Source organism: Macrosteles quadrilineatus, unplaced genomic scaffold, assembly GCF_028750875.1.
Source record: "Macrosteles quadrilineatus isolate MER2022 unplaced genomic scaffold, UCM_ALF_1.0 Scaffold_3__2_contigs__length_128488019, whole genome shotgun sequence".
Lineage (NCBI taxonomy): Eukaryota > Metazoa > Arthropoda > Insecta > Hemiptera > Cicadellidae > Macrosteles > Macrosteles quadrilineatus.
The window spans coordinates 91,700,584-91,717,260 of record NW_026542596.1 but is presented as its reverse complement, the minus strand read 5'-3'; the positions used below and the strand labels follow the sequence as shown (position 1 = coordinate 91,717,260).

Genomic DNA, 16,677 nt, shown 5'->3' with positions numbered 1-16,677 from the left:
TGTTTTATCTATAACTAGCAGAGTACCCGTCCTTCGTACGGGGTTTGCATATAAGTATAAATGTTTATTGCAGTTATGGGAGAAGACGCGGTTTAAGACAATTTGGTCTTTTAATTTATACGGTATCCTATAGTGTAACACACATCTACCATAGCCCTAATGTTCTACCACTGCACCTAAACCATGGAAAAAAGTAAAGTTCTCATTGTGTGCCACAACTTTTTGTTGCTAGTTGGTTCAAATTAGCTGTGGTCATAAATGCAAAAAATATAATAGTGCTGTACCCTATTGGCAAGCCTTATAACTTTTTAATGCTATTTAATATCATAGAACCAACTTGTGCAGTTGAAAAGGCTGACAAAATTCTTTAATTTCTTTAAATATGAATACTCATAAGGTTAACATGAGACACTCCATGGCCAGAGCCACTGGGGTGGAGCCTGAAAGGATTTTTGAGGTAAGAACATGTCTATATGTTAATCGGGAATGTCAGCTATCGTCATACCAAATTTCAACCTTGTCGGTTTAGTATTCTTCGCGTTTACTTGTCAAAAACATCCATCCATCCATCCATCCATCCATATATCCATATACATCCAAACTTTCTTACTTATAATATTAAGTCGGATAAGTAAACTGTTGTAATATTGCTCGTTTATGAATAGATTTTCTTTAAACTTGGCAAATTTATTTATTTCATACTAAGCTAATAATATTTTTCTAAAAATCACACTTCGTTACCCTCCCTGTAGGCAGCAAACCTAGGCACTCGTTAAACCTAACGTTATTGAATTAGATTGAATTGAAAATAAAGCCACACCAATGGAAATTTGCTTTGGCTGCAGGTTTGCTGCGGTGGGGGTATTATGGAATTGTAATTTATGTAGAAAGAAGACTTTGTGGTAGTACATGATTTCTAATGCATACAAACTAAATAAATCAATCCCGTTGGTCACAATTAGTTGTGCCGGTCAGCCGGTCGCTTGTTATTTTATTGAACTACTACTGCAAATCAGCGCTACTATTCGTATTTGCTAGCAGCTATACCCGTGCCTTGCAACGGGGTCAGTATGCAAAAGATACACATAGGTTCTTTGAAAATGCCAAATGGTTTTACTCCTACCATTTAATTTAGAAACAAAATTTAACTGTATTACTTAACTTGATAATAGTACGTTTTTGTTAACTCATACTGTTAATACTTATTTAGGCTCGGCCTACCTACGATACAAAACCAATGATGGATTTAAAGGTATAATAAAAGAATGTGTTTAATGGTTTGCACTTTAAACGAAAAGCTATCACAATAGTTCCAAACCAAAAAATAGAAAAAAGGGAAAATATAAATAAATATGGAAAATTATGGGTAATTTTCTAACATATTTTTGTGAAATTATAATCAGGCAAATGGAAATTCGCTCAGTCTATAGATTTGCTGCGGCAGGGGGATTATATATTACTGGTTTACACAAAAACAATTCAAAGAAATAAACCTCATAAAACTCACGATAAGGGCCTAGGTTGATATGGCAATGATTATAGAATATTAATTAGTTCCTATACCGGTATCTATAAATGATTTTTTTACAACAAATTTTTCCCAGTAAAACATTATTACAGCATTTCACAAATATTAGAACAGACTCAGTATAATAGATCATAAACATAAACAAATGAAGTAACTGAAAGAATCATATACTTATGAAATCACATTAACATATTATTGTTTGACAGCTCCATTTAAGTAATGTTAAATAATGTTTACAATAGGGCTAGTGACATCATTATTTTAAATTTATAATCCTTACCCTCTCTGTTCTAACATTCGTGCAGTATTTAATTTGTTTGAACCAGCTGTGTGGCATTGTGAAATCAAAATTCATTTGACAGTTTGTTAGTTCTGCTTGTTTATATTTTTTAGCTTTGTAGGTTTGTTCTTTGTTACCATGGATACCATCAATCAATATTTACTTTTAAATCTCTCACCTCAAATTTTTGAAAGCCCACGGGGTAGAGCCCTAGGACAATATCGAAGCGGGAATAGTTCTATATGTATCCTCGGAGCTGTAGCTACAGTTGTGTGCAATTTGAGCTCAGTCGGTTCAGTAGTTTTTGAGATTATCTCATACAAACACACAGACAAAACCTCTTCTTTATAATAGTCTCCTTATATGTATAATACGTGAAGGCAATTTCTACGAAACACTACTCCTCCGTTAATAATGGACGGATTTTTACAAACGACGTGTCAAAATAAAGTATTTTTTGTGTAGACACCCCGTTCACCAATACCTGTAGTAAAAGTCCCCGGGCTTTTCCCCACAGGCCATCAATGTTGGAGTTTCTCCCATAAGATTAACATGGGTGAATCTAAATATTTAATTGGAAACTTTGTCCCCACTAATTTGAGAGAACGGCTCGGCGTAGAAACTTGGTAGAGGTGTCCAAAGAAAGGTCCAAAGGTCTTGGTCTGTAGATGAGTTATCAAAAGAAAAACTAAGCAAAATCCCTTAGGACTCTGCCCCAGAAGCCTTTAAAGATCCCTCCACAGAGTTGTTTACATTTTGGCCATGTGAATAATACTTTTTAATGAAACAGCTGTTCATTTTTAAATTGTATTTCAAACAACACACATTTGGGAGTTACTGAATTCTGCCAAATAAGTATTTGCAATGTTATTTTCTGATTAAACAAAAATTGATTTTCTTCTTTATCATGTCATGTTTTGCAACGTTCCATTACGAAATCAGTGGAAAATCCTTTTATCACAGCAATTCTTAAATTATTTCTTATTGAACTATCTTATATCTATTGTACGGGTAGGTGTCTGCTTTTTCACTATTTTTGCCTACATTACATTTTATCATATTATTCTACACATATCAAATATTTATGTGGAAATATCTGCTCTTATCGTGTCTAATAAAATCCAAACATAGAAACCTTGCCTAAAATGGTACCCATCTTGAAAAAATATTTGCACCTGCCTTTGTTACGGACTTTGGCACACTGGTTTGGTAACATTATTGAAAATAACACGACGTTTTGGCTGTAAAATATGGCACAAAGAGAAAATACTATTTAAGCAGCTACTCTCATGACAGAAAGGCCATATTCCTTTTAAACTAGATCACATAATCCTTTATAAGATACGTTGATTAACAATATGTAAACGTCAATACACACGTAATAGCCAATTTACAGTATTTTTACTTTTTGGAAATGTCCCATTGCTATGTCATTTGCATTATTTGTTGTCAATGAAACCGCATGACCATATGAACTAGAAGGCCCCTAACAGTTCAAGAATAAAAGCCAACTTCACTTCAAGTATTCCACTACACCTAACATTCCGTAGAGAGATTATATTGACAACTTTATGGATAAGGCTGAGACAACTAACTGACATCCCCCATGTCAAGGAATTCCAGCAGTAAACCACAATCAATTTCTCAAAAATATGCTAGAGGGTTCATTCATTAGCACAGAAGTACGATATGAACTGACGCGACGTGACGAAGGAAAAATAAAACTTACACTGTAACGGATATACCCCTTTGAAGTTAGAATGTCTTCCCAAACATTATTTTCTTTTGAAATAAAACCATGTTACAAATCACGGAAGTGTTTAACTACAAAAGATCCACCAATACGATTTTAATACTGTTAAAAAGTTCTTCCTAAGAAAGAGATACAATATAACATACTAATAATAACACCGATGACGTACGGTATGGGGAATATGTTATTCATTGAATGATCAACCAAATTTGGCAACTAACGCAATTAATATCATTATTGTTGTTACACTTATTACTCTTAAAACAATGCTAAATGCTCAAAATGTGTATATTTCACCCAATTTATTGCAGTTAGATGAATTAAGGTAAGCCTTGAAGAAAGTAACCGTCGATTTCGACGGGTTTCACCTAGTAGATTTCTAATAACCCAATTACAGTAACATGTAGGCCTATTCACCTCTGGTTACTCCCCGTGGACGTCCAAATTTTAAATGTTAACATTTTAGAAGGGTTAGACAAATCATGAAACTCTAAAATGCTGTGGAATCCAACCAAAAATAAGGTAGAAAATAGAATTTAAGACAAACATTCGGTGATTGGCTCAACACATCTACATGTTTTTTTTAGTTAAAAAATGGCGACAGCTGGTCCATATAGATGGGATGATTACTTCAGTACCCAATAGTGAATACGGTGTACATTACATGTTTTGGTCAAGTTTTCGACCACCGGACGACCACTAGTATTATTTAATTTATAGATCACTTGACTTGATTAAAGTAAAGCCATAGATTAAGGAACGCGGCAGCGTTCCGCCCCGCCAAGTCCCCCAGCGGTACACAGCTGCTGCAGTGTATATATACATGACGTGACAAAGTGGCTTTTTTACTCGTCTATAGCTCTGAAGAAACAAAAGCTATTAAAATAATTGTTCATCCACTGGATAGGGGCAATCATTCTTGGCAAAATAAAAAAAAGAATTTAAAAAAAGGTTGTGTTTGAGCCAAGAAAAACTAGTTTGAAAATTCACAAATTTTCCGTGTTCTCCTTCTTCTCCTTAAATGTTGACGGACCTACAGCCCAAACCACTGGCTCAATTTTAATGTTTTTTATGTTGTTTGAAAGCCCTTAGCGTGTAGATGTGCCTTTTGAGGGTCACAAGTCGGTGCGTTGACCCATAAACCCTTGGCAAGCCCTCAAAGTACGATTTTGGCCCATTTAAATAACATGGGATTAAAATCAAAACAAAAGAAGGATCAGCTGCGATTAAATCTCAATTAATTTAAAATGTTAGAGAAATTCATAGGATCAGCTGAAAAATTATTTTAAAACTTTTATAAAGTATTTTTTTCAGGTATACCGAATGATTTGAGCTACTTACTATATAAAATTACTTAGAGCAGTGATATTCCCCGATACTTTCCATTGAAAAATGCAGTGTACCGATGGTACACTGGTACAGCAGCTCGTCATTTTTAACAGTTTAATACTACTTATCAAAACATATGAAACCTAGGAACTTGAAACTTAGTACTAGTACTAAGGTTAGTTTTAACATTGTTTCTTCATAATATTGCCAAAATTTATTTAACTAAATAAGGTTAGTTTTATGTTTTGATACACTAAAACAAATAAAACAATCGGGAAAATCCGTCTACGTATGTTAAACAAGCAAAAAAGTGAATGTAAAAAGTGATATGTAAATTTAGGATAAAAATGAGTTTTTCAATATTTGTTTTGCCTTATGCTATTTCTAACAAACCTAATCTGTTTGATTACATTTTTACTTCTCTAATAAGGGCTCAATTTACACTAGTCTTTAGATATACGGGTTTAATTATCGGAACACTTATGTAACACCAATGCATTTTATGTGTAGTTGTGCCCTGGTCTATATAAAAGAGAAAAGAGGATTTTTATTTTAACTGTTAATTTTCTACAAAAATAAATACAATCTAACAAAAAACCACTAAGTGGTAACACTTCCCCCACCAAGTCAGCAACCCAAAAAAGACAATAAATCACCACTTTTCCGCCAAGTAAAACAATGTAATGTATGTAAGTTTGGCCACTTGGCGGCAGACTTTTGCTTGATCACTTTAAAAAATACCATAAAATTAGTTTCATTGAGCAAGTATCTCTCCCAATAGTACATTGCTAGATGAGAGCTTATTTTACAAAATTTTACCTTATTTGTGTCACATTTCATAAAATCATAATAGTGATGGTTTTATATTTACTGATTACCTCGAAATTATTATACTTAGTTGGACTAATTAATTAGAGAAGTTGATTTGTGAAATTATCCACCAACGTAACTTTAATGAAAAAAAAACAAGCAAAAGTCTGCCGCCAAGTTGCCAAACTTACATACATTACATTGTTTTACTTGGCGGAAAAGTGGTGATTTATTGTCTTTTTTGGGTTGCTGACTTGGCGGGGGAAGTGTTACCACTTAGTGGTTTTTTGTTAGATCAAACATACCGTACTCCCCTAGTAGATTTCTCATCCCGTATGGAACAGCTGAAGCCGGTGCATAACCAAACAGTAAAGCACAAATCCTTAAATTAACCCTAAAATAATAAAAAAAATCCGTCGACACTAACGCACGCAGTGTCGCCGAACATGAACTAGACACGAAAGAATATAGCAATTATAGTAGGTCTCATGGTAAGACTAGATCCAGGACCGATTTACTTTTTCGTTTTGATAGGGTGTTTTACGGGGTGAAAATTGATTTTTCCTATGTTTGACCCTAAAAACACAAAGTTTTATAATTTCCCTCCAAGCCATTTTGTAGAGCTTACAATTTTTTATGAATATTTTAGTAAAAATCGAACCCGGTAAATGGAAATTCTGCAAAGTCTACAGGTTTGTTGCGGCGGGGGTATTATTTACATAGATTTTTGGTTCTTATGTCACTGAATTGTATTCACAGCATTAGTCATCAACATAAATTTCTGTGTATTCAAAATATACTGAACTAATAAGTAAACAATTGAAACATAATTCAAAGAGTTGAATATAGTCGAGTAAATCCGTAAGACAACCCTAAGAAAATTGCTTAGTTAAAGATTGGTTATTTTGACTAAGAATTGTGTGCATTTACTAGTGAAATGGTGTAAAGAAATCGGAGTCTCTGAAGTCCAAAATTAAAGATGGCGTAAACGATTTTTGTCAAATACTTGTATACTGTTCATTCAAACATTTTTTATTTATGAGTATTTTTTGCCTGAAACAAACATTGTTGGGGAGAGTGTATTTAATTAATCTGTTGGGTATATTTATATTTATGCTGTTAGGAGATAGTTACGTTTCTAAATTTCAAATATTGTCAAACATCTAGAGTTGTTTACAATCGCATATAAACCACTCATTCGTTCTGCTAGGGCAATTAGTCGGCTTCTTAACAAAGCAGTTGAGACCGTCCTTCTGCGTAAAGAACAAATACGGTCACAAAAACTCCTTTTCTATCTAGGACCGTGGGGTGGTAGTCCTATGTGGCCTGTGGTCTATGTGATCAGTAGCCTACTGATTGTCGTGTCAGCCGAGTAACATTGTTTTCTTTCAGCATCTCACGTATTTCATTAGTCTTAAATTATGACTCTTAATCCACATTTAGTAGTTTCGTTATAGAAATTAATTTATTACAGTTTCACTATACAGTCCACTGATATAATTTGTTTATATCATATCTACATCAATAAAATCATAGTTTAGTTGAAAGTGTTAGTTTGTATTATTACCAAAACATTGGCGCATCACGTGCCGCAACAATTATTAGTAGGTGTGAAAATAAAGAACATAAGCTAAAGATCAACATGTATATTTTATTTACTTAAATATGTCATATTTATGACGGAAACATGATCTTAACCTACATTAATTTTGTATTTAAAATAACGGCATTATAGCTCAGTTCCGATTGCTTATACAATTATTAACGTGGAACACATGGGTTATGGTTTAAACGCTTGAATCAATGCAAATGTGAATGTCAATATAACTTTTTTAACGATATTTTTCGTATATATTTCGTGGTTTTGCTGATATACTCACCATCATGTCCTCTTATGCAATAATTAGTAGCCAAAATGGTGGAATCCGAAACTGTTAAGGATTTATTTCTAGGTTATAGCTAGCTAGAACTGTACCGCTCTGTTTTAGAATAAGTTCATGACCAATCCTGAGGGTTTTTAATTAACATGTAAATTCAGGTCTCCAAAAATGTCTAAAATTACATCTCTATCTGTGTTTTTACTCCCCCTTCATTACGAACAACGTGTATCTAATTACACCAATACCTATCTTTACACAAACGTTCTCTTCCTTCACTTAAAATTGTTGGTAAAAATAATTATGAAGCTCAATGGTGAAGGTCAATAACAATATACTATATGGAACCCTGATGACTCCGCTCAATTTTGTAAATGCCTCTGCAAACGCCACCTAGTTAATATACAGTATATAGATGTGTCATAATTAAAAGAATCCGGAACCGCAGTAAAGCAGTATATAAAATACAGGCTGAAAATCATGAAACAGTCTTGTTCCCATCCGTGGTTCAGGACTAAAAGTGAAGTTTAAATTTTGATTGTAAAATAGACACCTAAGTAATCATTATCAAGTAAATTGTTATGGAACATGCTCAGGTTCATTGTTCATAAGCATGTGCAATATTTGATGTAATACTAAAATTTAAAGGCTTTACTTTCAATTTTTTTAAATTTTATTGTTAAATTTAAAAGTGATTACTAGAACCAATATTTATAATTTATAATAGTATAGATTCCGTTGCACATTGCAACGTGCTTGCAATTATACAGGTCTTATAATAATAATGTTTCATTTTTAAAATCCGAATGGAATTAATAATAAATAAAAGTTTTTTCTCCCACTGGTAGCTACGGGCCAGTTCTGGTTACGATAATTATAAATCTTTGTGTTGTGAGAGAAACGCCACCGAGCGTCCTTACTCGATAATGGGGGTGAAAGGTGCCGAATTACCCAACCGGCCTTGGCGCGGGGATTTCTTAAGCGTCCGTCCGCGCGCACCACCATTTTGAGGGTGTCCGCGTCAAACACGTCCGGGCTAAACACGGAGCCGCAAGAACCGGACCCAGTGGAGTAGACTTTCTCTTTCTGTTACTGTCTATGAGTCTGTCTCTCTCCAGTCTCTATCCTCTCTGTACTCCTCCCTGTCGCACGATTTGTTTTTCAGGATTAATTTTGCCAACAGTGTCATTTTGAGCTTCTGATCGACTATTGAAGGTTTATTAATCGAAAAATTGGTTCTTTTCATTAAATAAAATTATAAATGCCTAAAATTCAATTTTATATTTTTTAATAATGAAATTAAACTGTCATAACTTAACCAAACTAACCAGACTTGCTGATAATGAAAAATCGAATGAAGGTTTAATCGAAAGAATAGTTCTGTTTATAAAATAAAACTATAAATGGCTCAAATTCAATTTTGTTTTGATTATCAAATTAAAAGGTCATAACCTAACCAAACCAACCAAACTTGCTGATAATGAAAAAAGTTCGAACGCGGAGGGATTCGAACCAGGCCCTACCGTTTGTCAGTCCTGTACTGAGTACTCTATCCACTTTGCCACCGAGGTCGGTGACCTGTTTCGTTCCGGTAAATGGTGTTTCCTCAGCCAATCAGAAGCCTCAAAATTACGCTGTTGGCAAGATAAATCCTGAAATAAAAATTCAGCCTCCTGCACTCACCTCACCTCACCACTCAACTTGAAACTCGAACTCACTCACACTATGACTATAATTTTCCAGTTACCAGCACCCAGCACCAGCGCATATAGTATAGTCACCTATCCTATCAGTCAAGCAAGTCACCACTCTCCACTCTCGCACTCCCTCTCATTCTCTCTCCTTCTGTATTCTCTTCTAGTATTCTCATTCTGTAACTCTAACTCTGCACTTGCTCTGTCTGTCTATGCGTTTTTGTGTACTACTGCAGTAAGTGAGAGGCGATACCCAATATCGGGGTAGTTGGAATAGTGAAAATCCCTTAGATAAATAATTTGATCGATAACTATATCAAATACGCCTTTCCCAAAATGGTTTGTATGATTATAATATGTAATGTACATTTTAAGCTACTCAAGGGACTGTAAATTTTAGTCAGCCAAGTCTAACCTAATTTTACAGTAATCAATTTTTTTGGGGAAATGTCCAATCAGATAAACGAAAGATAAACAGGCTTAGCCTAACTTTGTTATACCCCTTAGTAATTTCGCAATCTAGGCCTAGACTTAAGTGAAATTATAAAGTAGGCCTATGTCTCATTAACTTCAGCCATAGGTCTAGGCCCTAAAGAGTTAGATCCTTCACAGACTAGAGTCAAGATATATTTTTGGGGGCTGCACTTTACTTTAGGTCCTACACTCATTCAAATGAAAATATCGATTATTCGATTGTTTCATACGATACATCGTTTGGCTAGTTAGGTTAGGTTAGGAGTGTAACGTGCCTATTTTGAGGGGGGGGGGGGTAAAACTAGCTTTTTTATATTTCTAGTTTAACCCTAGGCTACAAGTCCTAACTAAGGTTATAGGTTAGAAAGCTACCCTTAGTTTTAACATCACTAGGTATGGTAGGTAAGTTTTATCACTGTTGTGTTTGGTAATAACCAAGTGCAGAACGAGAGTTATTAATTCTGTAGCAAAATATAAACCTTATACAGAGTTTTATCTAGCTTATTGACTCACCAGCAATGTGTTTTGCAAGTTAGGGCATAAACCGGCTTAAGACTTTGACGACACTTTCTACACTTGGTAAACCCGCAGATCGCGGCATTAGGCCAATAACTTAATCCGTCTCAAAGACGTGAAGGAGATTGGTGTGAGCAATATAAACCGACAACTCGTGTGAAACAAACCCAACATAACCACACACAACAAGCTCAAGTTTCTGACTATTAACGAATGCCTCCCCCAAGGATGGCCCTGTTTAAAAATATTGTAAATTAAGACTCGTCGTTTAAATATTCATTGAGGCATTTTTTTTCAGTCCGAGCAACAGATGGATTGTGCGCTAGACTTGATGAGACGACTTCCTCCTCAACAAATTGAGAAAAACCTCAGCGATTTGATAGACTTGGTTCCAAATCTCTGTGAAGATCTTTTATCTTCAGTTGATCAACCCCTGAAAATTGCTAGAGACAAAGAATCTGGCAAAGATTACTTGCTGTGTGATTACAACAGAGATGGAGATTCGTACAGGTATTTACTGTTTCAAAAATATTTCTCTTTGTTTTGTTTGTATTTCCCTCCTCCTTCCCCTTCCTGTTTCAGATGTTATTTTGTGCTGATTACTAGGTATTTTTAAGTAAAAAAATTGGTAGCCACAAAAACAGTCCCGATTTAACCCAATGGCATGTGCGATTTTTATATCTTCATTTCTTTACCAATATTTTTTAGACTAGGCTTTGGCCTATTTCTTAAAATGTCTTGTTAGGGCTTATTGATTTTAACACAATACATCAATATTAAACCAAAATATTAAAAAAAAGCATAAAAGCATACATGACAAAAAATTGAGCTCGAAGGAGTAGGAAGGTTTAGGTTATACCTAATTCCAGCAGTCCTTAAAATAATCTGCCAATGAAATAAAGATTTAGTCTTGAGCCATTCTTTTAAAGAAAGTCTGAACTTATAGGGATTTTCTAGAGTAATTCAACTTGTTGGTAAGTTATTTAAGATTTTTGGACCAATGTATTGTGGTGATATCTCGAATATTTGTAAATTATGAGCTACAGGTTTGATAATATTCTTTTTTCTTGTATTGTAATTATGTTGAGTTTGTGTCTCCATAAAAGTGGAGAGGTTTCTATGGACCCAGCATGCTATTTCCAAAATATAGCCTAGTGATTGTAAAAAGAAAGAACTTTAAAGTTTTGAAACAGTTTTTTACTCTAGGGGTTCTAGGGGGAATTTTGGCAGTAATTCGTATTACTTTTTTTTTCTTTTTACCACGTTTCTATTACTGTAGCTCACTTTCCTGTCTGTTTGGTACAAATTTTGCAATCGATTTGAAACTAACTTCCCGATGAGCTAGAGACTTGAAACTTAAACATAGCTCACAAATGGATGACTGCAGTATAAAATCATTTAATTTTCATATTTCCCTTGGGCTACGCCCCATAGGCTTCTTAAGTTTCAATGTTTACATTATGGAAGAATCTAAATATAAAATAGCCTAGATTTAACATATTTTCACATTATATACTAAAAAGTAAAAAAATACCTCATTTTAAAACGCACTAAAAAGTAGGACAATTAAAAATATGTGGAGAGAGTAAATACTTGTAAGATTTAAAACGTATAACATGGGGCGCATGCAATAGATAAAGAGGGGTTAGTAATTGTTGATAGGAAAGAAATAAATTAACATAGTAGGCCTACATCCTGTTTTTTTTTTACGTCCAGTCTATATTTCCTAATTGAGGTTAAAAGTATCTAATAATTCAATATGTGAAGAAAATCTTAAATAAGTTATTGTATGCGCCCCACGTTTTTCGTTTTAAATCTTAGTATTTATTTTCTCCACATATTTTAAATTATTTTATACTTTTTAAGGCGTAAAAAAACGTGGTATTTTTAAATAAGTTGATTTATTTATATAAATACAGTAGAACTCTAATTATTCGAACTATAATCAACCGAATTGCCGATCATCCAAATCGCTTATTTCAAGAATTTAAAAAAAGTAAAGCTACAGTAATATAGTCAGGTCCATAAGTCCAATGATCAAGGACAGCTGGGTCCAGTATCAAAGAATCAAAAATTTACTCACTTTTCTTAGAATCGAACTGGCAACCTTATGACTAGGCAAGCACTATTTAACCACTTGGAAGTTACCCTTATATGAAAGATTTTATGTGACGGTAACAATGATTAATGGCTCCGACGGTTTCAGGTCACCATGGAGCAACACCTACGACCCTCCACTTGAAGATGGTTCAATGCCTTCGGAAAGATTGAGAAAACTAGAAATAGATGCAAATCACGCATTTGATCAATACAGAGAAATGTACTTCGAGGGTGGTGTTTCATCTGTGTACTTGTGGGATTTGGACCATGGTTTTGCTGGTAAGCATTAAGCTCAGTTGTGATTTAAAATTGTTTCAGTTCAGATACAAAATATAATTTTAACACATATCATAATTTAGAAGCTGTAAAAGCCTCTTAAGGCAAAAGTATCTTGATCTGGAATCGGATTACTTTCAGAGTATGTGGTTTATGATGAAAATATTTCATAACAAGATATTCTTTTGTAAAAGGTTATGAGGGAACCCCTGGATGTGTTTAAAAGCCTTTGAACTCCTTATTTAACAAAATAGTTTTTTGTATTATGTTATTTCCTTATCTTATGGATTAAATTTAAAATCTTAATGATCAACTTGAAACCTAATCGAAATAGTCGATTTAAGAAGTTTTTAATTATTTAAGTTGAGTTTAAAGGATTAAGAAACTGATTTTGGTCAGTGTATCAACAAGTAACTGAGAAAAGGGAATTTTTACCGTTGTAGCAGACTATGTGAGAAGCTCATTTGGCTTTGTTCTATTTGTGTAATAAATTAGTAAGTGGTGGTCCTTATACAGGGTGTCCCGGAACTCTCGACCAATATTTTAGGGCATTGCTCCTGGGTAAGAAACATACCTAAATATCATATTTAAATTGTCCGGAAGTCCTTAATTACTCACACAGCCGCCATTTTGTTTTTTTCAGTTATTAATTTTTTTCTAAAGAATGGTTAAACATACGAAATGGAAACTTTGCACAAACATTAATGACAACTAGACAAAGCTACAAAAAAATTATGACGATTTTTCAAATTCATAAAACAAAATGGCGGCCATTTAAAATTTTTATAAAATCAACGGTTTTTGAGCTATTTAAGAAACAACATTTTAAATGGTCGCCATTTTGTTTTATGAATTTGAAAAATCTTCATAATTTTTTTGTAGCATTGTCTAGTTGTCATTAATGTTTGTGCAAAGTTTCCATTTCGTATGTTTAACCATTCTTTAGAAAAAAATTAATAACTGGAAAAAACAAAATGGCGGCTGTGTGAGTAACTAAGGACTTCCGGACAGTTTAAATATGATATTTAGGTATGTTTCTTACCCAGGAGCAATGCCCTAAAATATTGGTAGAGAGTTCCGGGACACCCTGTAGATGAGATGTCTTCTTCTATGCCTAAAATCAATGGCTGTATCAAGCCGCATGTCTCTTGTACTAAAGTGCTGATCCAGATGTGAAATGGTACTTTTCTGTTAAAGGGAACATTCATTAATATCAAAGATTATTTTTGATATGTTAATATTTGATTTTTTTATAAAACTAGCTGAACCTGGCAGACGTTGTCTTTCCTTTGACTATTTATAATTTAAGTACCGTAACGTTTAATTGTCTTATTGTATATGCAATGCTTATAACTAAATTAAAATACGTGTGACAACTAATGAAACACATATACCGGTAGTACAAAGGATAACCGATTCTTTATTATTGCTCTTATATTAATGCTAGTGGGTTGACAATATTTTTGGTCTTTCTATTCGGCTCAATCACGTCCTGGTTGAAGTTCGTTCGCTACGCTCACTCACCTTTAGGTTGGAGCTCGTTTGATGCGCTCACTTGCCTTCAGGTTAGCTCGTTCACTACGCTAACTCGCCTCCAGATTGAAGTTCGTTCGCTATGCTCACTCACATTTTGGTTGCAAATTAGCTGTTGTCATAAATGTAAAAGAAATAATAGTGCTGCACCCTGTTGGTAATCCTTGTAACTTTAATGCTATTGAACATCATAGAACAGAACCAACTTGTTTAATTGAAACAGCTGTTAAGATTCATTAATTCCATTTCTCATAAGGTTAACATGGGAAACTCCAGAGCCACTGGGGCGGAGCCGATTGGACGGATCACGAAATTGATGGTGTATAAACGTATTCCATGAAATTCTACACGTATGTACCAAGTTTCGTGGCAATCGGTTCAGTGGTGTCTGAGTTTATCACTGCCAAATATATATATATATACAAACATCCTCTTTTATACTTATAGATACATATATCAATATTAACGGAGTGAAACATATCAGCTGGCAACTAAGATAATAAAATCATCAACAAACAATAAAAAAAATTATATTGAGATGAAACTGTTGTTTAGAACTAACCTAAAACCAAACTTGCTGTAACATTTCAAAATTCTGTTTGATAGTCCCCACATGCCTTTTCTGTTATCAAAAAGAATTTTTTAATGCTACAGCAAGTTTGGTTGGTTATGTTAGGTAACTTTAGAACAGTATAATTTCTTAATCCATATTTATTATTTTTGCCTAAACAAGTTCAGTTGTGCATTTTAAATTTAACAGGAAAGTACCGATGAAATAAATTGAAATAATTTCTTATTAAATTAAATTTTTTAATTATTCCTCAAACCACCAAGTGCGTTTGTAATTTGATAGGTACAATGTCTGTCTAGGTGTTATCCTGATAAAGAAAGCAGGTGACGGGTCCAAAAAGATAAAAGGATGTTGGGACTCTATACACGTAGTGGAGGTGCAGGAGAAGTCACGTAGTGCTCGCTACAAGTTGACATCCACTGCCATGTTGTGGCTGCAGACCAATAAGACAGGCTCCGGTACTATGAACCTGGGCGGCAGCCTCACCCGACAGGTACGGCTAGTTTTACAATTCCACACCAAGAGATGCAATTTTGATACAAATAAAAACAATGTGTTAGTATTTATAAGAGGTTTAAAATTATGTAGGCCTGTAATATTGCATAGGCCTATGTTTGCTATGTTTGTATGTGACAATGAGATTCAAACTAGTGAACCTCTGGATTTGGTACATCCTGCGTTCCAAAAACGTTTGAAATATTTTTGCGCTATTCCTTAGGATTGATTTAGTGGGAATTCTGTCATCTCATCCAACATTTGTCTGAAAATATTGACAACCTTACATGATTCACCGCATAGGCTTTTAAGATCCTCTAAACAAATAGTTCTTACGACCACAGTTATACAGTAGCTTCTTCCCTACAGGAAAAAAATGTATGAGACTGACGTGTCATGCTTCACTTTATTCAGTCTAAGGTCGCAATGTTAAGTCTATTTTGCCATTATATAAAATTGTAAATGTCCTTTGTTTTAAAATTATTTTCAATCAAAATTTAATCTGGAAATAAAAACCAAACTATTAGGGTTCACAAGGAAGTAGTATTGAGAAAAGCATTAATCAGAACATTAATATTCTTCAGGTGGAATCCGAAGCCAACGTTTCGGAAGCGTCCCCGCACATTGCAAACATTGGAAAAATGGTTGAGGACATGGAAAATAAGATCCGAAACACTCTCAATGAAATATACTTTGGAAAGACGAAGGACATCGTGAACGGGCTGAGGAGTGTGCAGCCGCTGTCAGACCAAAAGGCTCAAGCAGCTGTTAGACACGAGTTAGCGGCGGCACTGCTGAAGAGAAATGCTAAGGCTGACAACTGAGGAACACTGGTCTACATGGTATGTAATCTACCGGTTCCTGATATCTCCGATCTCATGGATAAGTCCCCTCTCTATATAAGTTGGGCCCCAGATTCCCTTTAAACCTACGGAGCTTAATAATGTTGATTTCTATTTAGTCTTCTTGTTAAGTGTTTTAATGTGATATCTTATTTACTCCAAAGTAGATATTTCATCTGTGGGCGCTGTGAAGATCGCTCTGTTTTCCGGTAAAGTTGAGAGCAGTATAAGTTTTTGATGGTCCAGCGTTAGTCTCCTATGCCCTCATCTCCTGTAATCCTTATCAATAAATTGTTTGTCATATCATAATAAGTAAACATGTTACTGTGCCACTAATAAATGTCATTAAATTTGTCCATATTAGGCCTGCATAAATACATACCTAATACAATTATGCATTTCGCTTAGTTTGAGATATCTAGGTATGTTTTATTGATATCCAGATAGATGAGGATTCACTGTATTACATTAAATTTTATGAGCTATCTTATTGAGTGAAAGGATACAAATTAAGGTAATTCTGAGCAATTACTTGGTCAACCCCAAACTTTTTCATATTTTACTACGATAATGTAGAGATGTATGTGAAACTAAAAAAA

General features: G+C 34.3%; 1 protein-coding gene across 1 annotated transcript in view; it reads left to right on the top strand.

The window, feature by feature from the left end:
- Positions 1-9,474: 9,474 nt before the first annotated feature.
- LOC128989792 (F-actin-capping protein subunit beta) overlaps positions 9,475-16,677 on the top strand; it is a 32,394-nt gene continuing 25,191 nt past the window's right edge. The window contains exons 1-5 of the mRNA XM_054411840.1: positions 9,475-9,610; positions 10,560-10,771; positions 12,468-12,640; positions 15,041-15,234; positions 15,821-16,078. Of these exons, the coding sequence (XP_054267815.1) occupies positions 9,608-9,610; positions 10,560-10,771; positions 12,468-12,640; positions 15,041-15,234; positions 15,821-16,060 (822 nt within the window). The 5' untranslated portion in view covers positions 9,475-9,607 and the 3' untranslated portion in view covers positions 16,061-16,078. The remainder of the gene's footprint in view (positions 9,611-10,559; positions 10,772-12,467; positions 12,641-15,040; positions 15,235-15,820; positions 16,079-16,677) is intronic.